This window comes from Diabrotica undecimpunctata, chromosome 7 (assembly GCF_040954645.1).
Source record: "Diabrotica undecimpunctata isolate CICGRU chromosome 7, icDiaUnde3, whole genome shotgun sequence".
Classification (NCBI taxonomy): Eukaryota; Metazoa; Arthropoda; class Insecta; order Coleoptera; family Chrysomelidae; genus Diabrotica; species Diabrotica undecimpunctata.
In genome coordinates, this window is record NC_092809.1 from 157,008,070 (window position 1) to 157,033,265 (window position 25,196).

The 25,196-nt window shown below is 34.5% G+C and overlaps 1 protein-coding gene across 1 annotated transcript; it reads right to left on the reverse strand.

Moving 5' to 3' along the window:
* Window positions 1-473: 473 nt before the first annotated feature.
* Window positions 474-24,437, reverse strand: LOC140446066 (3-hydroxyisobutyrate dehydrogenase, mitochondrial). The gene is made up of 5 exons (XM_072538584.1): window positions 24,251-24,437; window positions 8,241-8,501; window positions 7,060-7,344; window positions 2,329-2,494; window positions 474-725 (listed from the first exon to the last, which is right to left on the reverse strand). Exons 1-5 carry the CDS (start codon window positions 24,297-24,299, stop codon window positions 533-535), a joined length of 954 nt encoding a protein of 317 aa, XP_072394685.1. The 5' UTR covers window positions 24,300-24,437; the 3' UTR covers window positions 474-532.
* Between the last annotated feature and the right edge of the window lie 759 nt (window positions 24,438-25,196).

Genomic DNA, 25,196 nt, shown 5'->3' on the forward strand with positions numbered 1-25,196 from the left:
TTCTGAAGGCAGAACTGTTGATACCACTTTCTGAACTCCACCTTCTTCAAAGTTCTTCGTTAGTGCCCATTGAGATCAGTTTTTCTTGTAATATGTTATCGATTTCTGAAATTTGACAATATAGGTTAATAATTCAGTGGTGTATTTTCATATTCAAAACATCTTCAAATTGGGTAGTAACATATATATGGACTTTTATAATTCAATACAGAATTTTGATTGATTTTATTGTCCTTGAATAAATTTAAAGAATATTCATAGAAAACTAGGAGTAGCATAGAGTGTACTTAATATTACTTTAAATTGAAGTGTACTATTTTATTATTATGCCTCGAACTGGTTCGGTGTGACAAAAGCAGTAAACTCTCTTGTCTCGAATAGAATTATTTCCTCTATAGTACCTATAATCTACTGTCTGCCAACAAGTCCCCCAAGAGTAATACCGACTTTAAATGAAATTAGCAATACGAATATTTAAAAATAAACATAAATTTATTAAAACATATTTATAACAAATAAATATAGGTCTTCATTATTTACTTTGCCCCTTCAAAAATTCGTAGACTACTGCAAAATCTTTGTCGGCGTAACCATTGAGAATCAGTGCTCTGTATATTTGATGAGCTAAAGCTCCCAATAAAAGTGGAGTACCACAACTTAATGCTGCTGCTTCCGCTAAACCTAAATCCTTGGCTATTAAAGGCACACTGAAACCTCCCTCGTATCTATAAAAGAAGAAAAGCGAATTTAAAAAAATTATCTACAAAACATTGTCAGCAAAATATAAAAATATAAGCAAATTGGAAATTGAGTACTTTAAAATGACAATTAAAAAGTCGTGCTTCATTTTACTTTTGAGAGTTTTTTACTTCTGGAATATATAAATCTTTGTGACTTGGTACTTTTCATCAAATCTGGTATGATAACTCTCCAGCTTCTTCAACGTTCGAAGAAATTGGTACTTCAGTCTCGCTTATTCTTATAAACTAAACAACAAAACTAAGAAATAGGTAGGGGACTATATTTGTACTGTTGCGCCATATATATATATATGGCCTTTTAATTCATCATAGCGATAGCAAAGTTTTTGCTGAAGTGTAAACTTTGCATTTTTCGAATAGCTCAAAAGGATAGAAACCGATTTTGTTAAATTGTGTTCCGTGTTAAATATATATGGAGTGCACAAAATGAGAATCTGAAGGTAGACAACCATAACTACAAATATGCCTCCACTTTTCCCTACCTAGGCTCAATAATAAATGACAACAAAATCAGTCAAGAAATACAAGCAAGGATTCTTAGCGGTAATAAGTGCTTTTATGCATACAAAGACTTAATGAAAATTAAGTTACTGAATCGTGAGTCTAAGCTTAGAATCTACAAAACGGTAATTAGACCAGTAGTCACATATGGATGTGAAACGTGGACCCTCTCAACCACTGATGAAAATCAACTGAGTAGATTTGAGCGCAAAATACTAAGGAAGATATTTGGACCAACACAATGCAGCGATGGTTCGTGGAGAATTAAAATGAACCACGAGCTGGATGAACTAATGCAGAGCGCAGATATTGTTAGATTTGTAAAGTCACTAAGACTAAACTGTCTTGGTCACCTAGAAAGAATGCCAGATAATCGAGCTGTAAAAGTAGTCCAGAGATGGAAGCCACAAGGAAACAGAACAAGAGGAAGGCCCCGTAAAAGATGGATAGAAAACATCAGGCAGTGGGGAAGGAAAGTATCAGACAGGGCAGAATGGAAGAACATTCTTAAGCAGGCCAAGACATACAAAGGGTTGTAGTGCCATTAGAAGAAGAAGAAGAAGAACTTTTCTGTGATAAGCATAATATATAAAAATTTCAGTAAAGTACATTTTAGTTACCATAATAATCTATATGTTTGTTCGTGGTGAGTCTTATATAACGATTTTACTATTGTTATTATCTTTGAATAATTATTTTATATCTAATTTCTTGAGATTTCGTTCTTTTGTTGCTGTCTTGCTCTTTAGGTTTTGTTTTATCATTTTTCTACTAAAAATAGTTGGTGGTCAACTTTTCTTCCCATCTCGGAAATGGTTCTCAACATACAATTTTCGAGGTGGAAATGGAAACTTCAAATATTTTAAATTAAAAATATGGTTTATTCTCATTTAATATGGTAGTTAATATAGAAATGATACAAGAAAATAGTTTCATAACCGTATCAGAATAAAGAAGAAGGAATAAATGGAAAAAAATATTTGAGACAAAAATGCATTAGTTAACATTAAATAGAACTACTTAAAAACATAAATTGAACTTCTTTTAACAATTTACAACATCTTACCCGTTTGAAGGTGGTACATCAGGCATAACTCCAGGAACTGGATTATATGTGTCTGAAGACCATGATCTACCCGTGGATACATTGACTATGTTGGTTAGAAGTTTTGGGTCCAAACCTAATTTAATACCCAAATTCATTGCTTCACAGGTTCCAATCATAGTTATTCCTAAAATACAAGTAATTAATATTATATTGAAAAATGGAAAATCACCTGGGGTGGACGAAATCCTAACAGAGCAGATAAAACACCTCGGGCAAAAAGCGAGACAATGGGTGCTCGATCTATTTAACATCTGTCGCTCTACCGACCAGATTCCAAAACTGTGGCGTAAATCAAAAGTACCTGAACTACCGAGTAGCTACCGTCCGATATCCCCGCTATGCCATTTGTATAAATTGTATGATCGCCTCATTTTACACCGCATCCAGGAAAAATTAGATGCAAAACTAATCCCACAACAAGCAGGCTTCAGACCAGGTAAATCATGCACAGGCCAAGTGCTGAACCTAACAGAATACATAGTGGAGGGATTTGAGCAGATGTAGCCATAGTGGGAGTAGCCTTGCTAGACCTCACAGCGGCCTATGATACGATAAACCACAGAACCTTGCTAATTAAGATCTATAACACTATGCTTGACTATGACCTGGTAAATATTATTAGATCACTGTTGTGTAATAGACGTTTCTACGTTTTGCTAAATGGAAAGAAGAGCAGATGGAGAACCCAAAAAAATGGCCTACCTCAAGGAAGCGTTCTGGCGCCGTCCTTATTTAACATCTACACCAACGACCAACCAATGCACCCTCAGACTGAGAGTACATCACCCTCAGACTGAGAGTCTGAGGGTGCATTGGTGCATTCTACGCTGATGACCTTAAGGTATCGCAATTGGTATAGCCGTAAAGGGGAAAACACTCACACAAGTAGAGTCGACAATGGAAGAGGCTTTAAACATGATGTCAACTTACTACAAACAAAACTCATTAAAGACAAACCTTATTAAAACCCAAGTACGTGCATTCCATCTCAACAACCAACTGGCGCATGTAAAACTGAATGTTTCTTGGGAGGGACAATGCTTGAAACATACTAATAAGCCCAAATATCTTGGAGTAGTACTAGACCAGTCACTAACGTATAAATTCCACTGTCAGCGCACAAGACAAAAGGTTTCTACGAGAAACAACCTTCTCCGGAAACCGGTAGGGAGCAAGTGGGGTGAAAATCCCCAGGTCTTGAAGACAACAGCTAAGGCCTTATGTTTCTCAACAGAGGTAGATCTTGACACGCCCAACAAGTCACCACGGCGTTAAATGAAACATGTAGAATAATTATTGGTTGTAACAAGCCTACCCATCTACCCATACTGTACCGGGTAGCTGGATTCGCATCACCAGACGACCGTAGATGCGCCTCACAATATGTGGAGAAGTTCCGCCAGGAATTAGCCGACTTAAATCAAGGAAAAGGTTTATGAGAAATGTCAGCATCGAACCACCCGAACTGTTCCCCCTACATCCAGAACGACCTAATGGAATGAACCTGGACTGGAGAACCTAGCGGACACTGAATCGCATACGCACAGGTGTTGCTCCTGTAAAACAGAACCTCATTAAATGGGGCATCAAGACAGACAACGACGCACTTTGTGAATGTGGGGAAATACAGAACGTGGAGCACCTGAGAGTATGCAGACTTTGCCCATCACAGTGCACCCTCGATGATTTATGGCTCGAAAATACAAAGGGTGTAGACGTAGCTCGATATTGGACAGAAAAACTGTAGTCGGATCCAGACACGAAAAAGTAAATATTATATTATTTGCTGTAATGTTTGTAATATGAGAAAAAATTACTTAAGAAACGAAACTTTTCGTAAAACGAAAACTTGTTAAAATCTTAGTACCGATAGTTTGTCTTATAAATTATGATGATATAAACTTAAACTACAAAACTAATAACGCATCATAGTACTAAACCACACGTGATTTGATTAAGATCTTATCAATCAGTTTAGTTGTTCGCGTGTTTTGTGATAGTACATTGTTTATGGATTTATGTTTAAAACATTCGTTGAAATATCCAATGCAAGACAATTATTCCATGTGGCAGAAGATCGAGAAGCCTTCGCAATGGTGATCGTCAACGTCGGGTAACTCTGATATGACACGCGAAGAAGAAGAAGACATTGTTTATGATGTTTATAAGTCTTAATTTTCATTTTCTTCGTCAAATTAGCGAGGATAAATATCTTTGGGCGGGCTTAATAACACTCAGGCCTTTTAGCATTTCCCAGGGTCTTCTTCTTCTTCTTTTTCACGTGCCATCTCCTCTAAGAAGGTTGGCAACCATCATGACAATTCGCACTTTCGACACCGCTGCTCTAAAGAGGTCAGCAGAAGTGCAGTTAAACCAAGCTCTCAAATTATTCAACCAGGAGATGCGTCTTCTTCCGCGACTCCTTCTACCCTGTATTCTTCCTTACATTATTAATTGCAACAAGTTATAACGCTCGCCCCTCATGACATGTCCCAGATATTGCAGTTTTCTGATTTTAATTGTATTTAAAACCTCTTTATCTTTTCTTCTTCTACCATTCTTCTTAATACCTCGACATTCGTGACTCTATCCACCCACCTTATTGGGCCCATAACTCGAAGACTTCTAATCTGTCTGAAACATCTTTCTTTAATGTCCATGCCTCCAACCCATAAAATAATACGGAGAACACGTAGCATCTCAGAAGTCTTATCTTAAAAGTCTTATCTAAAGAAATTGAAATGTCCCTGCTGCAGAGTACTTTTTTCAGTTTATTGAAAGAATTTCTTGCCTGTCCTATTCTTGCCTTAATCTCTTCTGTGTACTCATTATTTTCGTTAATTATTGTACCCAGATATTTATATTTTTCAACTTTTTTAATTTGTTCTCCATGTATTGTTATGTTTTCTTGGCGCTGTTGGGCTTTTGTAATTACCATAAATTGTGTCTTTTTTGTGTTTAGGGACAGTCCGTTTTCTTCACTGACTTCTACCACTCTGTCAACCATTTGTTGTAAATCCTCAAGACATTCCGCTAATAAAATAGTGTCGTCGGCAAACCGTATATTATTGATTGGTCGGCCGTTTACTTTTATTCCCATAGTTAGTTCTTCTAGTGCTTCCTGGATTATTTCCTCTGAATACAAATTGAACAAAGTAAGAGACAGGACACAGCCCTGCCTGACGCCCCTCTCAATCTGTATTTCATTTGAAAAGACGTTGTTCTCTTTTACCACAGCGATCTGATTATAATAGATAGCGCTAATGATCCTGATGTCTCTCATAACTAAGTTTTTCTTTTCAAGTAATTCGATAAGACGGTTATGTCTGACCTTATCGAAGGCTTGGTTGTAATCCAAGAAACACATATATACTGGCTGATTAACATACATGCACCTTTGCACAAGTACATTCACAGCGAACAGAGCTTCCTTCGTTCCCAGTGCATTTCTAAATCCAAATTGTGTGTCACTTATGTTCTGCTCAAGTTTATTGTGTATTCTCCGGTGTATAATTTTTAAAAATATTTTTAGCGTATGACTCATTAAACTTATTATCGGGTGGTCTTGACATTCTTTTGCATTTGGTTTTTTTGGTAGTGTTATGAATGTTGACATCAGCCAATCTCTGGGAATGATTCCTGTACTGTATATTGTATTGAATAAGTCGACCAATATTCCAATTTGCTGTTCTTCTATTAACCGTATTATGCCTACAGGTATTTCGTCAGGACCTGTTGCCTTGTTGTTCTTTGTTCACTTTATCGCCTCTAATACCCCATCTTCATTCATTTCCCAGGGTGCACGTGTGTTATTATACTGGTGACGCGAGCTGCAAATAGTTTATTACAAATCAACTGCTCATTAATTGGAATTAATTAACCACATGCTGGATGACAGGAGATTCCAAGTTGTTATAAGTGACAAAATAAGAAAAATAACTAAACAATGGACTCCCACAGTGTTCTTCTGTTCTGCGAGACATAATGCTAATGTAGTCGGCATAGGCAGCAATCTGTATTGATTGGACAAAACAAATGTTACTACAAAAAAATACATCCGAATATGAGATATATGATATTACGACAACAATGAGTGGTTAAGAAGAATGGTTAAAAATCGAAGAAGAAGATATAAACAAGGCATTTAGAAAGGCAAAAAAAACAAAGCACCTGAACTAGGTGCAAAATGGAATTTTTGAGGTATGGAGAAAAAAAGGTCATATCGAATGTTGTTCAACAAAATTCAAAAAGGAGAAGATATTCCAAGTGAATGTTTTTAAGTGAATTTATTATACATGTCAAATATGTTGCACTCACCACATTTCAAAGACGATCAGGTTATATTTGCACAACAAAAAGAGGATATGGAATATATAAGAAAATTAAAAGAAGGGTTCGAATCATGGGACCTAAAGATAAATATGAATAATACGCAATATCTGTGTATAAAAGATTAGGTTCCGATCTTAACGAAAGCATAGAAGAGTAGACTATCAAAAGTTGCCCGACTTTGAAGTATTTAGGATAGGTAGTACATAAAGGCAAGCTACAAAAAGACTTGAATGATTGATATGAAACAACTCACCAAAGAAAACAAAGGGTCTTACGAATTTTGAATCATCTAAATGATTCATTCGATAAATATCAAACACATAATTTAAATTAATAATAAAGTTATTAAATATTAACCTAAAATAAGATTATTGCAAAGCTTGGCTATCTGTCCGGCTCCAATATTTCCGCAGGGAAATATTTTAGCTCCCATTTTACTAAGAACGGGTTCAGCCTCTTTTAAGTCGTTTTTATCTCCTCCAACCATGAATGTTAGCGTTCCTTTTTCAGCTCCAGTTACACCTCCCGATACCGGTGCATCAATATATCTAACGCCGTTTTCTTTAGATATTTTGGATAGTTCTTGAGCCATTTTGGGTTCTATCGTTGAGCAATCGATGAAAAGAGAATTTTTGGGAATGCCTAAAATAAAAATATATAAATTAATTACAGTAAAGTTATAATTTATTTTACTTATTATAAAAAAATCATTATATTTAAGAATCATATTTATACATGAAGAAGCACCCGTTATTTAATAATTACCAACGTACCTACGTTATTTACGAAAAAAGCTAAAGAGAACTAAAGGAAAAAGTAACAAATCGAAAAAAAAAAACAACAAAAAGAATAAATGGAGACAGAGCTTCTTGAAGTACAAGAGCTACAACAAAAATAGAAATTAAAATTGAGGTTCTAAACTAAAAATCTAAAAAATTTAAAATCTAAGTTAACAAAAACTGAATGGATGATAAAACAGATTACGGCCTATTTCACAGAGTATTATTATAAGTATGTTGTTTGAAAACATTTTGTCATATTTTCGTCAAATTTTCAAACAATAGCCTAGCTTTACAGCTATTTTTATTTAAAATAAAAGAGCTTTAAAAGAGCTAAAAAATAATAAAGCTTCAACACCTATACTAACATAGCTATTTAATAAATGTTTCCATAATAGCAAAATTCCTAAAGAATGGAACGAGAGTCTGGTAATAATCTTACACAAAAAAGGGGACAAATATGACCTAAAGAATTATATACCTATCGTTGCTCAGTCAACTATACAAACTGTTTATACAACTATACATATGTACTAATATACGTATTCTAATTAGGATTATATTTCATATTTGTTTTTGGATCGTGGATCCCTCGTCAACCACGGTTTTACCCAACCGCGCCTTTCTCCTCGGAACGCAACCCTCGCGGCTAAAGGATTGTAAATAAAGAAGAAAGAAACAAAGTATATCAGGTTTGATAAGATAACCAGCCACCAAAAGTTACAACATACCTATGTATAAAAAACTTTTATATTCTACCTTTTAAAATACCATTATCGGCTAAAAGAGTATCTTTAACAATATCGCCTGTGGGAAGCATAGTGATCACTATACTTGCATCTTTTGCTGCATCTTTGGGCGAACTACAAACTTGAGTACCCTTAAGATTAGCAACACTGTTAAGTGCTGCAGGTACAATATCGAATACTTTTACTTCTTGGCCCTTACTGGTGAGGTTCTTGACCATTCTGGCACCCATTTGGCCGAGACCGATGAATGAGACATTGCTGGCATTTCTGGCTGTAAAAAGAAGAAAATTCTATTAATATAAATTTATATATATATTGTTATGCTATGTACAATTGAAAATAATATTGGTTTGCTCTTAATATATTTCAAAGTACAAAATATAATAATTCAAATAATTCAACTAATAAACTATAAAAGATATTTCGAAGAAATGAAAGTCGATTATCCTGGATGACCTGTAGTAAACAAAATTTAAGATATGCATAAATTATTTTCTTTGTAAAATATATTCGAGTGACGTGAGTGAGCTTAAGTGAAGTCATGAACAATGCGAGCTGGTTTTCCAAATGGACTTGTACAGTGAATAAGACAATAGAATAGAATATTTAGAAAATATACTTCTCCGTTAGTTTTTAAGAATTTGTAGAAACCGATTAGCATGTTAATAGTTTTTAGGAAATTTATAATTGTAGGTAAAATTGTTGTTTGTTATCTAAATGATAGATGGGGATAAGTGTGACGAACTCTGATTGGAGGAGATTGGAAAAAGTGGGATAGGTATGTAGGAATGAGAGTTTAGCTAGATTTTTGAGGGAGAAAAGATAATCAGTTGTTTTCCAAGGGTGCAAGGCGAACAGTCGTTGTTCTCTGGTGGTTCCCAAGTGATAGTAAGCATTAGAAGTGAATGTTTGTGAGTTTTCTTGGAGTAAGTGTATCTGACGGAAGCTGATCCAGTAAAATATTGTAAGTTATACTTTTCTACTTATATATTCCAAGAGTCACTGTTCAAGCCGGAACGAGAGATTCAGTTTATAGAGGAGAAGAGGCTAGCATCTTTTGAACGATACGTGCATTTGAAGGAGATCATTAAAGACGAGAGGCTCGCAATAATTTGTTGTAAGATTGCTGATTACCTAGGGAACTGCTAAGAATAGATAGTGTAGGCTACAAGGAACAAGGATTTGGACAACTCATCATCAGAGAGATAGTTTTTTACCATTCGTCAGTTTTTCTTTATTAACAAAGTTTTTTTTTAATTGCTTTAGAAAAGATAGAAATATTTTGATCAGGAGATTTAGAACAACAATTTTGAATTGAAATTTTAATTTATATTGTATATAACATTAATTTTTGAAGGTTCACGTACGTAGAACAAAATTTTGATAATCATTATATGAGATATTTTTTGTTGAAGATATTTGAGTGTGAATTTTATTTCAATATATAATGTTGTATCATATATGTTTTTATTATTCCGGTATTCTTTTGGACCTTACCTATCATATGTAAAGCATAGATATTGAAGCACGAATATAACCCTGAGATAAGAGAATTAAATAGTGTGATAAAATCATAATTGCATCATTTAAATAAGTTTAATTAATTAATTAGCTAATTTGCTAATTAATTAGCTAATTAATTGCTACAAGAACTACAGGAAGCAATTAGAGACCGAACAAATGCAAAAGCACCAATGACAAAATAACAGACGAAATGACGAAAAGAATAGGAAAGCATAAAAGAAATACTATTGGAGGAGATAAGAACTGGTACCAAAAGATTGGCAGAAGGAACGGAAAAGAGTCATGAGACAATATCACTTAAGTGTATAATTATTATTAGTGATTAAAGAACACAAAAAGCAAACATAAAAAAACAGAAGTACATATTTCACAAACAATAGAAATAGTCAGTTTTATACATGTTAAAAATATACAGTATGGATAAAATGTTTTATTGTTTATACACTATACAGCAAACTTAATTTGATTAATTGAAACGTTATATTGAATTATTCAGAATATTACAGTAACTATTGTTAAACTGCCCCGTGTCTGCCTTGTAATTTATTTACTCTTTTTATTGATTGCCTTAAAACCCTGACATTTGGGTAGTCAAAATGGTGCCCAGTTTTTAAATACCACAGTCAACTGCCCCACACGTATTTTTCTTTTTTGTACAGTCACTTTTGTGTTGCGTTATTCTCTGTTTGAGCCATTGTGAAGTTTGACCGACATATGTAACAACTCTGACAATCCGAACAAGGTAACTTGTAGAGAACATTAGTTTTATAAAGAGTTGGAGTCTTGTTTTTTTACTTTTAAAAACAGTTGTCCGTTTTCTAATACATCATGTTTAACAATTTTTAATTTTGTAAATTTTTTAAATAATCTAGTCACAGAAGGGATTAAACGCTTTATAAATGGCAGGTTTTATATTGAATTGTCTGTAATGCTCCAGCTGCAATATGCTAAATGTTTTGTTTTAGCTAAAACTGCCGAATCATCATTTATAGTATTCAATTAACTAAATTTTCTGCTGTAGCTGAAGGGCCAGTAAAGAATTAGTCGGCGATGCGAGTCCTCGTACTAAAATAGACCCCGCGAGTCCTTGTAGGACGGACCCTCAAAAAACGACGTCATAAATAAAACGATCACGATAATGCAATATATGGAAGGCAACTCTTTACAAACACATTGAAGCCGACTTTACTTAGTAACAAGTTATTTATCAACACACAAACTACACAAAAATTATTATTTCCCAATTTGCTTTTTAAGCTTAATATTTAAGACATGTAGTAGTTAATGCGGTTAATTGAAATGAAAAAAATTGTAACGATACTGAATGCATTTATATTATATAACTACATAATTAATTTTTACAATGTGTATTTATTGAAATAGATAATGTAAAATAAGTAATGTGATTGTTCAAAAGTATGTCGTAATGATTTTTGTGTCTTGTGACGAAGGATGCCACGCGTTATTTGTTTACCATTCGTAATTCAAAAACATAAAAACACGATTAATTCAGATCCTGCTATTTTATACATATGTATTTTTAGACAATAGGAAGGTCGATATTGGGTCTTGATGTGTAAAAATAAAAAGAAAATATATTTTTGTAGGATTTCACTACACAAATATAATATATATCACAACAATGCTTTTAAAAGTCGAAATTTTACAAAAGAATACAAAAGGGTTACTAAAAAAATGAACGTCATAAATAATTGTATTACAATAAGAGATTTTTCTGACAATCAGGCGTGGACTGGTATACACGCGGTAAAATTATCGAATCACATCGCTATTTTCAGAAAAAACGTCGGTGCAGTTAATTGTATTTTATAATAAAAACATTGTTTTTTTAATCTTAAAAATATTAATGGAAGCACCCAGGGCCGGTTCAAGGTTTTTCAGCGTCAAAAACAAAATTTGGCGCCCTTTCATCATCGAGCAAAAAGACAAAAGAGGGAATGTAAAGGTAGTGGAGGCAAAAATATTGTTAGACAGGAAGTGCCATCTTGAGAGGCCAAATTAAACAAGGAAAGACAGTCTTTCCTTGTTTAATAAATCAAATTTAGTTGGGTTATGTTATTATTTGTCCCAACTGTCACATGAAATCTTATTTATATTGACGTTTTTTAACAATTGTTTCACATTTTAGACTGTTATCGTTAATATTTATTTAAAATTTTCTCGTCTGAGACACATTCTGAAAACTATTTTATCTTCTTCTTCTTAACATGCCATACACCAAAGTGCGTAGGCGACTATCTCATTACTAGAATTCTGTTCCTGGCGGCGTGACACAGCTCGCCTGTATTGTGTATTCCTGTCCATTCTTTAATATTCCTTAACCAGGATAATTGTTTGCGGCCGGCTCCTCTCCTACCTTCGATCTTCCCTTGTAGGATTAACTGTGGTATTTCATATTTTGCTCCTCTCAATATGTGCCCAAGGTAACCAATCTTGCGTTTTTTAATTAATTCAAAGAGTTCTCTTTCCACGCCGGCTCTCTTAAGGACGTCATCGTTTCGAACTCTATCCACCCAAGGTATGCGCATCATTCTTCTCAATGACCACATTTCAAATGCTTCAAGTTTGTTGATAGATGTTTTTTTCAAAGTCCACGTTTCCATGCCATAAAGCAAGATGGACCATATGTAGCACTTGACCATTCTGTAGCGTATTTCGAAATTTAGGTTTTGATTACATAGGAGCGGTCTGAATTTCACAAAAGCTTGTCTTGCCATTTGTATTCGGGTTTTTATCTCTTGTTGTGGATCCGGAAACTATTTTATAGCTACTGTTAATAAGTGTCGGAAAATTTAAATTTGGCGCATTCGCATTTCCGGATATGTCCGCCATCAGAGGCCACTTTTTTGGTCGCCTTTTCATAACGATTAGATTCCCTCTTTTGTCTTTTTGCTCGATGCCTTTCATACAAGAATATATAAAGGGCGTAGTAGAATAAGAATGTCAAATTTGCCCCAGGGGAAACTTGATCCCAAATTTTGGGGTATTGTTCAAAAGTTCATGGGTCATTGTACAAAAGATGAAGATTCACCAAATTTCGCACAAAATATTGAGACATAACCTCAAAATTCCATAAAACGTCAAAAATGTTTTTTGGCCATAACTTGCTTAATTTTTTACCAAAATAGATTTTTTTTTAATTTAAAGTTTTTTATGTTCAACAAAAATATTCGAATAAAAATGAGAGTTAGCGGGAAATTCATAGTGATTTGAGTGTGTTAAAAATTGAATTACAAAAACAAGAATTGTTGTATAACTTCCATTAGACAAATTTTGAAATTTATACCTTAATTTTGTTTAGATCTTATATAAAAAATTAGTTTGCAACGTTTTAATGAAATTTTTAATGTTCAATTGTCATAACTTTTTTATTAATAAAGATAAAGTTTGCAAAGTTTTTTTTAAAGCTGAAACAATATTACGATTTTTCACGAAATTTGTTATAACTCCAGTTCTAACAATCAGAAAGTTTGCCAAACGCCATTTTGTTCATTTGTTTTAAAGGAACAATTTTAATTTTGGTATAGGGTAAAGGGAGGAGAGATGGATCAGGACGATATTCGGTCCACTAGGTATACCTGAAGATGGCAGCCTCGCTAAGGCAGGGGTTGAAAGTCCTTGGTGGTTCGTGTGGGTGTAGTTTCCTCAATGAATGTGTCGGAGAAAGAATGGGAATCGGGCGATAGCAGGGCATCAGGAGAGATGTTTGCCTTAACCGGCCCTTCCATCCTGATGTCTGGTGTGACAGAGGAGAGGTTCTTAGTTGGACGCCGACCGTCTCGGAGTGGTGACGGGACGAGATATCAAAGGTCTAAATTCCTTGGGCATCTCGCCCTGGCACAGCTTCGCTAGGATATTAGGAACCTAACACTACCTGTGTGAGTCACAGGTGTCTGTATGCAGATTTTCCTTCTTCTCTTTAAAGATGTAAAAAAAGGTATACCTGACCAAGCTTGGCAATAGGGCAAGTCTTTTGTTGTATAGTTGCTTAAGAGACGCGAGTTGTAACGCATCGGTGCGTACTTGTAGGAGTGTTATTTACGATAATTGAAACTGCCAGTGATAATTTTATTTGAGTTTTTTAAATTTCATTTTTTGTAAAAACAGGATTATTTGTTAGTTTATTATTGAACTATATTTAAAATGTGTATTATAGAGTAAGAATTACTGTTGTAGTCTGCTTATTTTAAACAATACGGGCTGGTCCATCTGTCCTCCTATTTGAGGATAGATGGACCACTTACGAGGAGGAGAGTTGAACCAGTATGTTTTGTTTTAGGATTATGCCCAATAAATATATTCGCAAACAAAATACACCTAAGGGAGGTAACTGGACCTCTAGGGAGCTAAGTGATGCCGTAGATGCTGTAAAGAATAGTGATATGGGTATTAATGAAGTCGCCAAAGCATTTGGAATACCCAAAACGACTTTTAAACGTCGAATATGAATAAGATGAACCGATTGGGTTCAGATTGAGATTGTTTTTTAGGAACTGCTGTTGAAGCTGAAATCGTTAGCCATATAAAAAAAACTACAAAAAGCAGGCTTTGCACCAAGCAGAACTGAAGTAAGAATCATGGCCTTTAATTTAGCTCAGCGATAAGTGATTCCAAATAAATTTAATGTAGAAGAAGGTAAATTTTTATATTCATAAATCTGATACAAGAGTTACTTATTGTCTACTTTTAGGTAAAGCTGGTAAAAAATGGTTAGAACTATTTTTGAAACGAAGACCTGAAATTTCAATTAGAAAAGCTGAGAACACGTCAATTGCACGAGCTTTAGGAATGTCCAAAGAAACAGTCGATAACTACTTTTCTGATCTCGAGAGAATTATAACCGAATATAATTTTTATGATAAACCCAGACACCTACTTAATACTGACAAAACAGGATTACAACAAAATATAAATACTAGAGCTGGTCAAGTTCTAGCAGAAAAAGGTTCAAAATGTGTTCCTAGCGTAAGCCCTGGGGAAAAAGGTGAAACGATCAGTGTAATACCTTGCTGTAGTGCAGAAGGGATTTTCTTGCCCCCATATTGCATTTTTAAGGGGAAAAATAAAAAATATTATGGTATGCCACCGGGTTCCAAGATTAGGATGTCGGAAAAATCAGTATACGTTAACAGTGAAATTTTCTTAGAATGGTTACAAACACACTTTTTGCCGAGAAAGCCTCCAGGTAAAACCTTATTAATATTAGATGGCCACACATCCCATACGACCAACATGGATCTATTAGAATTTGCAGACCAAAACGAAATAATTTTATTTTGTTTGCATTCCCACACAACACATTACCTACAGTTCTAAAACGCCTTCAGTTTGGTAAACTCTTACGTCGAGCATGGGAAAACTCAGCAACTGTCCAAAATGCGGCTTCTGCATTTAAATCCAGGGGAATTTATTCGTTTAATCCATTAATAATCCCAGAATATGCAATTTTGACACACACCCCATAGGAAACAGAAACAATGAATTTTCCAGTTAGATAAGAATCTCCTCAACCAGATCCCTCTAGAATCAGTGGTAAAGTATGGTAACCGAAACAAGTCATAAATTACTGATGAAGATATAACTCCCGTAAAGGTGCCTGTATTGGCAGCAGCAGTAAAGAGAGTTCGTAAAAAAATAACTGGAGAGATTACTGCTCAAGACTTTATTAAAATGAGAAGGATGCCTTGATCAAAAAAAGATTAAAACCTATAAAAAACAAAAACGTAAGAGAAAGCCAAGCGAATCGTCACTATCTGAAGATGTTACTCTAAACGACACTAGTGGTGATATTGAAAATGAGTGTCTTGGGTGCAGCGAGGACTATCGCCAAACATGTAAAAAAAACTGGTTACAATGTATTTTTTGTAAGCGCTGGTTACATGAAACTTGTACTGGCTTCGCTAATTTCTGTAACAAGTGCGGAAAGTCTCTTGCTATTAAAAAGAAGAAGGTTTAGCTTGGTCCATTTCTCTTACTCCTAGTGGCCCATCTCAACTCCACAGTTGACGAGAGATGGACCTATGACGTGTCAGTGGATTATATTTTTTTTTAGGTTTAAGAATTATAATTTCTAGTTTTTACTTATACCAAAACAAATACCAATGATAAGTTATGTTATACAATTTTTTTCTATTATGATGTTTATTTAATAAAGAAACAGGCTTCAGTTTTCTAAAAGGTGGTCCATCTCTCCTCCCATTACCCTAATTAAATATCTGCAATAGTTTAGGAGATACAATCATTTAAATAATTAAATTATTAATTACAAATTATCTGAAGAGTTTTCATCCTGGTACCCTCGAAAAATCGATTCTACGTACCAAAAAACATAAAAAACGTAAAGATACCGAGGGGACATAAAAGTGCATACTCAACCCCCCCTCCTTCTTTGATTATAAATACCACAATAACCCTTTATTTATTAAATAATACCTTTTCACCTTAAATTTATGTTTACCTACATTACTAACTACCACAATAATCGTGATAAGAACTTTTCTTCTTTTTATATAGACATGGCTCTGTTTGTTGTACCTCCAGTAAGTTGTCGTTCAATCGTTTTCGTAGTCTTCCTATTGGGGAACCGTCTCTTGCCATCTTTACTGCTCTATTTGTTGCCATTCGGCTTATATGATCGTTCCATTTTACTATTTTATTTCTTACCCAGTTCTTGATGTTCTCCACCTTGCATCTACGTCGTATATATGTGCTTCTAGCTCTGTCCCATAGTGTTTTCATCTGCTGTTTCTAACATCCTTTTGATTTCTCCATATTGTTCAGGCAGCTTGCGGCTCTGATTGCTCTATTCACTTGATCGTCCACTTCAATTTCGACCTATCCGTAGCTAGATAATGTTATGCGTAGATATTTAAACTCCATCACTTGTTCTATTGTCTGACCTTCCAGTTCCACTTTACATCTTAGTAAATTTGCTATTGTATCCATGCATTTTGTCTTTTTTGGGGAAATTAACATGTTAAATTTTCTGGCGGTTATATTAAATCGGTGCAGCATACGTTGTAAATCATCTTCACTTTGAGATCGTACACACACACACACACACACACGCAGTGATCAACCCTGCCCCTAGGAACATGTGTTTACCAATGTAAGAATGGGATCCACATGCCCGAAGATCAAACCGGTCACACTTCGCTAGTCGAAGTGGTACCTATCTGACCCCCAGGCTTTTCCACCACTCCTCCTCATCGTGTGACTTACGTGAGGAGGCTTATGATCTGAAATTTACTTAAGATGCCCTTGGTAATAGGACATTCTCGGTTTTTAGTGAATGTGGTTATGCCACCTAACTGTAGGGGTAGCCACATCTAGGCTTTTCTCCCTATTTACTTTACTGACTCTATTGATTTTACTCTAGCTTTATGTCAGGACTTGAGTCCCTAAAAAAAAAAGAAAAAAGAGCGTGTGTTCCGACCATAGAGCCATCAGACTGAGCTGATGACTCTATGTCCGGAAAAGAGTGTGTGCTCGGTCACTCCGCCGATTTGGCAAAATAAATTTTGTTCTCCTCGCCGGCTGAGCACCCGAGAGGGGTCCGGCCACCAAGCCCATGCATGCCGCACATGACCTCAGTGCTCGGATTTCGCGAGTAGATCTTTCATTTCGATTTGCCTTAAGGGCCTAGTCCGCGGAGCGGTATATAGAAGGCCTGGCGGGCCCCTTCTATATTTGCTATATAAGGTAAATTTACGTTAAACGGTTTAATGAAAAGTATGAATATATCAATATGAATTTACGTTATTTAATCAGAAAACACATTTTTTTTTGTGGACTTCCTTGTGGCTTCGGGACTATAAAATGCCTGGGCAACAATTCTTTCCTTTTTTCCTTTTTGAGATCGTAGTATTGCGTCGTCTGCATAGCAGATTATTTTAAGTTGTTTTTCTCCAATTTGGTATCCTTTTTCAGTCCTTACTTTTTTTTAGTATTTCATCCATAATCAGGTTGAAAAATGGAGGACTTAGAGAATCTCTGATTCATAGTGATAAGAATTGACGTAAATAAATAAATATTTAAAATAATAGTTTCTATTCTAATTGACCTTGTCATATTAAATGATATTTTTATGTACCTTTTCCTAATTTAATTTTAAGTCAGTTATTAACGAATTTTTAAATAATTAATATTTTTATATGCTTAAGTACACGTTTAATTACTTTACTAATTTATATTCATTTTTAACATATTTACATATATTATTTTTAATTATGGTTATATAAAAGTTCACTTATCTTTGAATCATATCTTTTTAGATGCAGTATCTAAATCGCAAATACAATTGCGAAAAGCGAACAGGACTATATAAATAAATAGCAATCTACTAACACCTGATAGAGGCAAACATATAGATGTAGAATTAGTGCATAGACGAACCAACAACGTGGATTGACTACCTAAGAAAAGCTATATGCAGAGAAGGAACAAACGACGCTAGAACCGGAAATACCAGAAATTACCACAAATGAAGAACTTAATATAAATGTACAGGAAGTTCGGAAAATACTTGAAAACCTGAAGAACAGAAAAGCAGCAGGTAAAGAGGAGATACCAAACGAGTTACTGAAATATTAACAGCAATGACAGAACAATTAACAACATTAATTAATAAAATTATAAAACACAATAAATTACCGGAAGAACGGAGTGTTGCAGTTTCGCAACGGTATATAAACATTTATAAAATATTAACAGACTTTGTAGTAGTTTTGATTCTCCCCGTATATCAAGATTACAGCTTACAGCCCGTACAAAAATATATCTGTGTTAAAAACTAATTTACAAGACCAGCCATCTGCGAAATATCACCATAGGGGATGCATTTCATACACAATCATAGTCGAGTTTTATCTCTCAAACTACACACATGTGTATGGGCGTTTGGGTTAAAGGTACCTGACGTACTTGGCATCGGTCCTTTGACCGAGAAAGTCGTTTTATGCAGAAAAAGTTGCATTATCAATTTTGTGTGGTTTCTGTGCGTCGCTGAAGACGATTTGCGATAGCTGTGATGCTATCTTTTCATGGGGTAAAGTACACCTTATAATAATTGTTGCCAAAATTACATTGCTGCATATATCAAGTACGTGCATTTGGTATATTTATTTGATATTTGTTTGGAACTTTATCGCATTTGTGCCGCGATCGCGATTGAACTTTGTCAATTGGACGTTTTGCATTTGTTTTGTTTTATGTAATATTTACTGTATTCTTATTTTTTCGTATTTTGTCATTACCGATTATACTTTGAATTGAGTTTATTAATATTTGTATTTGTATTTGAATATATAATTTGAATTGAGTTTAATATAATTCATATATGTTATGTTTGATTGCATTTTGTGTAACTGTATTAACAAGGTTTGTTCATTTTACTACGGATTAAGTATATTATTATATGTGCGCATATTTTTCACTCGTTAACGTTTAATATCAATTTATGCTTTGTTTCTAATCATACTCAACCATAGCAATCGAAATCTTAAATTTCTTTGTTGTTAATGTGTTCTTAAAACCTATTCATCAACATCTTTGTTTTGGTTTGTAAATGGTTATCTTTTTGGTGTTGTTTCATATTAACTAATATTTAAGTTTATATCCTTCTTTAGTTGTAATTGTATATTGGGTTATGCATATTTATGTTTAATTTCACCTCTTTTTAAATTAGAGTTTTATATAGTAAACTGGCTTTCATTTCTTTTCTTTAGTTGAATATACATACCCAATCCGAAAGGGGGAAACCAGCGAGTTCTAGATTGAACAGAATATCATTCCCTCTCCCTTCAGGACGACCCCAATTGTTATATTGAGGTCATCGTATGTGCAGAACGCAACATGGAGAACGAGCGAACTAATTCTACTATTCAAAAAGGAGATAAAAAACAGCCAGGAAACTACAGAGGTATAAACTTGTTAAATCCTACACTAAAACTTACAACTAAAATTTTAAAAGTGCTAATAAATCAGAGGATAAGTTTAGCAGATGAACAACAGGGTTTTCGCAGTGGAAGATCGTGTACAGATGCAATATTCGTTATAAAGCAAATTACTGAGAAATCACTAGAGTATAATAGACCAGCATTTCTGTGTCTGATTGACCTTAAAGAAAGCGTTTGACAGAGTAAGACTCAAAGATGTAATCCACCTTCTGTATAATAGAGAAGTTCCCCTAAATATTATAAAAACTATCGATAACATCTACCAAAACAACAAAATGGAAGTCAGAATAGATGGACAACTTACAGAACCTATAGAAATATGCAGCGGAATAAGACAAGTGGATTCATTGAGCCCCATGGTAATCAATTTGATCATGGATGAAATCATCAAAACCGTTAACAAAGGAAGAGGATACAGAATAGGAAATAAAGAAATCAAAATAGTCCGTTACGCAGACGACGCAATATTGATAGCCCAAGATGAACATAGTTTGCAAAGACTGGTCCACAGATTTAACATAAGAGCAAAAGAATTTAATATGACAATCTCATCTCAGAAAACTAAAACAATAGTAGTCAGCGAAGAAGCAACCAGATGTAAAATAGAAATTGATGGCATCAGTATTAAACAAGTACTGGAAATAAAATACCTGGGAATTACACTGTCTATGCTATGAAGACCTGGACAAAGAAGTGAGAGATAAATTAAAAAAAGCAAATAGACTGGCAGGATGCCTTAATAACACTATATGGCGAAACAGACACATTGACACTGAGATGAAGTCAAAAATTTATAAAGCCAGTGTAAGACCAATAATGACATACGCCTCAGAAACAAGACCCGACACAGCCACAACGCAAAGGCTACTGGAAACGGTAGAGATGAGAGTACTGAGAAGAATTACAGGAAAACGCTGAGAGATCGAAAGAAAAGTGAAGACATTAGAAGAAAATGTAAGGTACGGTGTATAAATGAATGGACACAAAATAGAAAAAAAGAATGGAATAACCACATAAGGAGAATGGAGGAGAACCGTGTCGTCAAAATAGCATTGCATAGCTTTGTGCCCTCCAATTATAAAAACTGGCAGGACTCTGGTGTACCTGGTCTTTCGGCATACGACCGTTAGCGCCTCCACTGCCCCTACGAGTCCGAAACCAAAATGAAGGTGCCACGCCGCGTACACAAGGCACGTGTCGTGGGGCTCCACCTTCCCCGTAGTACCTGTGCTGCGATTACCTCACCTATCCGTTATCCCCTCCCACAGGCGGACAGGTGACGCAAGCAGAGGAATTTCCACCTCGCACGTAGAGAGGTCGCCACCGAGGATCTCTCCACTACCACTCTTAATTCTCCTGGCGGGTACGTGCCGAGACACCAACACCACGATTGGCACAAGGCCAAAAGAGGTGTGTACGGGCCTAGCTCGTTCAACCTCGCCTGGTTCTCTTGGAATGAGAGTAGAGTGGTCCCCGAGACTCTCGTCTCTCGGATACTAGGAGTGTAGACCGGTGACCGTGACGCCTAAGCGTCCGTGTGCGTTTCTACAAACCCGACACCTCAAGCGGCGGCTCTCCACCTCTCGATTCCTACCCATTAGTCACCTCTTACGACAGGCAGGGCCTTCTCGCCTCGGCCGTATTCTTATCTCCGCGAGCCGAACGGAGAGGTCATCTCTAGCAATAGATAAGTCACCAATCGGCAGAAGTATCTGACGACCGCGTAAAAGATGGAGTGACAACCTTCCATAGAGGTATTAATCCGCCAATGAACAAGCAGAATTGCTTATAAAGAGGAAGAAGAAGAAGAAGGAAAAAACAACCTATTGATATCGAATTTCTGACGAAGTTCAACCACGATTTTATCCCTTATGCTTTTGAGAGTACTGAAAGATGAAGTCTAGGAGAGTAAAATATGTGAAAGCTGTGGGGTTTCCCGGGAGACATTTGCGTGAAAATTGAATTTTCTTTTGTAAAGAAAATCTTCTTTTGAAAAGAAAATTTTTTGTAAAAAAAATTTCTCCCTTATGACATTTTACGAATCGATAGAGTATTCATTTTATTTTTAAAAAATGTTGGCATAAGGGCTACTGGTTCCCTAAAGGTGTTAATTATGACCTAAACATGTAATGTTAATAGGTTAATATCCGAGATTTTCTCTTTCTTGCAATTGAAAGTGTATTAGACTTCAACGACAAGCAACGGCATGCAATAGTAATTGCATTAAGATATCACAAGAAAATAGCTTCAGAACAATACAGTGAAGACATTTTCCAGGAAAAATTTTCTGTCAATTGCAAATGAAGGAATAATAGTCAGTGAAGAAGCCATAAATAATGTTCGATAAGTATAAGTCAGTAAAAAGTCCTCGTTAATTGCTATATGTCGCTATATATAATATGTTTTCGTTTCTCGATAGTCACATTTTTTTAAAAGTAGCCCCTGTATGTATATTGCAAAAAGATAGTCATGAATTATAATAAGTGCACTCATATGTTTACAATATATGAATGGTTAAACAACAGATTATTACGTAGGTTACCAACCATTCACCATTTGCATAGATCGAATATATCGAATTTAAATTGTTTTTAATTTCGAAATTGAAAGTACGATAAATTCCTAATAATAGAATTTGTTATCACACATGACGTATCTTGGACAAAATTTTATCAGAAAAGAAAGATTTCACCGAAGAAGATGTTAAAATTGGCAGAGATCGAAAATTAATTTAAAAAAAAAATCGAAACCTTTGCGAAAATGAAAATGTGATTCGTCTGAAAATCACACATTTTTCAAAAATTCAGATTCTCATATTGTAACGGAAGAATTCTGGCGCAATATTCCAGTCTACTGCGATAATCCCGATAATGTAATTGTTAATGTACCTGAATCACATACGAAAATGCACCCAGCTCTTTCAGGATTCTTTGCAAGGAAGTTATTTTTAATGGGTTTCCCTTCCGTTGGCACAATACATTACCCATATTTCTGAACTTTTCAATAGCCTTCAAAATACAGCGTTACTTGGAGAATGTTTATTAAACCGTTGTGTGAATTGATCACACACGTATTGCAGACTTGCACTACTATGAGCGAAAATACTTCTACACCAGAAACACTTTCTCCTCTGTATTTAACACGATTTTTAACAATTAGGCCTTAATAATTAATTATTTAAGGATTACTTGATAGGTCTATACTAATTAATTTGAGTAAGATAACGCGCAAAAAGAGACACCCATGTTTCAGTACTGTTTATTTCAGGATATACTGTCTGTAATAATCCCATATGCAGTTGGAGTAGTTGGACAAAATTTAAAATGTTTATTGAAATATTCAAGCATTCCACGATAGTTTTTGCTAGTAGAAAATATAGAATTTTTATTAGCCATTTAACTAATTACTACGTCACTGGATTCAGATTTCCTCCAAACTCCAAATAACTATGACCAACATGTCATAATAAGAAATATTATTCTTAATAACAAAGAAACAATAATTAAAATTTGGAAACTAAGCTATCAGTCACAAATTAACACTTTATATCAGCAGATAACAATGCAAACTTTGGATAACAAACGAATTATTGGTCAAATGTTTTGCATTTATACCTTCCAATTCTAGTTAATAAACCGTTTAATTCATTTGTTTTGTATATTTCTTACAGATAAGTAGGTAGGTAGGTACAAACGCCGGCGCTGGTTCATATATTGATACAAAAGCTTTACAAAATACCTTCCAAGAGAGAGAAATAACCTTCGTGCAAGAATTTGACAGATACCTATATCAAAGAATATAGACGTATACTATATTCTTTGCCTATATGCAGTATGCAGAAATGAATAAATATTTTTATAACTAAGAAATGTAGGTAATTGGAAATATCCGTAAGAATTACCACAAATGCAAAGTTACCACTAATACAAAGTTTATCCCTCGTTCTTTGCAGATGTATAACATTCACGAAATATTTATTTTATTACGTCTTTTTTTTACTCACATAATACACCTCAATACAGCTACAAAACAATACGTTAAACAAAAATAGTAATTCTATATTCTTTGGTAATATGATGAAGGACGGTACTTAATTGGTACTGGAAATTTCGAGTTTTAATTTCAAAATGGCTGTATTTTAATTATAAGTTATTTTTTGTATTATTTAAATTTTAAATCCACTTTGGTGCTTAGATTTTTTTTTTCAAACGAATTTTTTTATTTATTTCGTGAATTATAGCGCATGTGCAATGATTCTGAATATAATCTAGTATCTATAAGAGTTATATTTGCGTGAAATTTTACTTTAACGTTCATATTCAATGGTAATTTTATATCTTTACATATAAAAATTCATATTTTATATCCTGTATATAAATTTAAAAAATGAGTATCAAGATAACAATCAATGTTATGTGTACTTAAATTAATATTTTCATACGATTCATATAACCTCATTCACCAGCTACATGTGTAGTTTGTTTTGTAAACTAAAAGCTACTAAAATAATATAACTTACTTTGGAATTGGAATGTTGTAACAAAAATTCTTGCAGTTTTAAATATCATTTTGATCAAATAGAAACCTCACGCAGAGCCTATGTCGATATTATACTCACAGCACCTTCAAACCAAACTACTAAAGTAAAATATATCTCACGTATTTAATGGTATATAATCAGAATTGGATTCTAAAATGTTTGATTTAAATGCTTGACCTTCCAGTAAGTGAATGTTGGTTGCCTACGTTTTGTCACAGAAATTTCCAGCAGTAACGATGGACGACTAAACTTAAATTGAGCCTTCGGCCATAGTCGTCACTACTAAATGGCTATAGGGTTCGTTTTTTACTTTAAATATAAATTAATATGAAAGGCAAATAAATCAATGGATTGGTGATTGAGTAAATACATTTTTGTTGACACTTAAGTTGGATTTTTTTTATATTTTCTTGGTATATTCTGAAATTATTTTTTTAGTAGTTTTAGTAATTAATAATTGGACATTAATTTAGTAATACCTGCCATACTGATGAATCTATTACAAAACAAAAAATATGTTGTTATGCCACTTCTGGCAAAGAATACAACCTATATAAAATTTTTTTGAAAAAACAAAAAAAAAGTATAAAAAAACCGTGTTTTTCAAGTCTGGGAATTTAACCGCAATGTTCACCAAATCTTCGTGGACTTTAAACAAGCTCACGATTCTGTTAGCAGAAAAGCATTGTGGGAGACCATGGTAGAAATGGGAGTACCTGGAAAGCTGGTACGATTAGCCCAGGTGAGCACAGAGAACGCTTCCGCACAGATCAGAATTGGCAGCACCACGTCGGAGGAATTCCTCATTGACACCGGGCTTAGACAAGGAGATCCTCTCGCCCCCTGCTATTTAATTTTACACTGGAACATGATCTGTTAAACTGGAATGCTCAACCACAACTGACAAACGGATTTGCCGCCCAAG

What these genes read in the sequence shown, in the direction of transcription:
- LOC140446066 (XM_072538584.1), bottom strand. Translation starts at nt 24,299, where the DNA reads ATGATATTTAAAACTGCAAGAATTTTTGTTACAACATTCCAATTCCAA. An exon ending in TACAACATTCCAATTCCAAA is followed by an intron (nt 8,502 to 24,250) that starts GTAAGTTATATT and finishes TTCTTTTTACAG; the next exon opens with CCAGAAATGCCAGCAATGTC. An exon ending in TTGCAATAATCTTATTTTAG is followed by an intron (nt 2,495 to 7,059) that starts GTTAATATTTAA and finishes CTTGTATTTTAG; the next exon opens with GAATAACTATGATTGGAACC.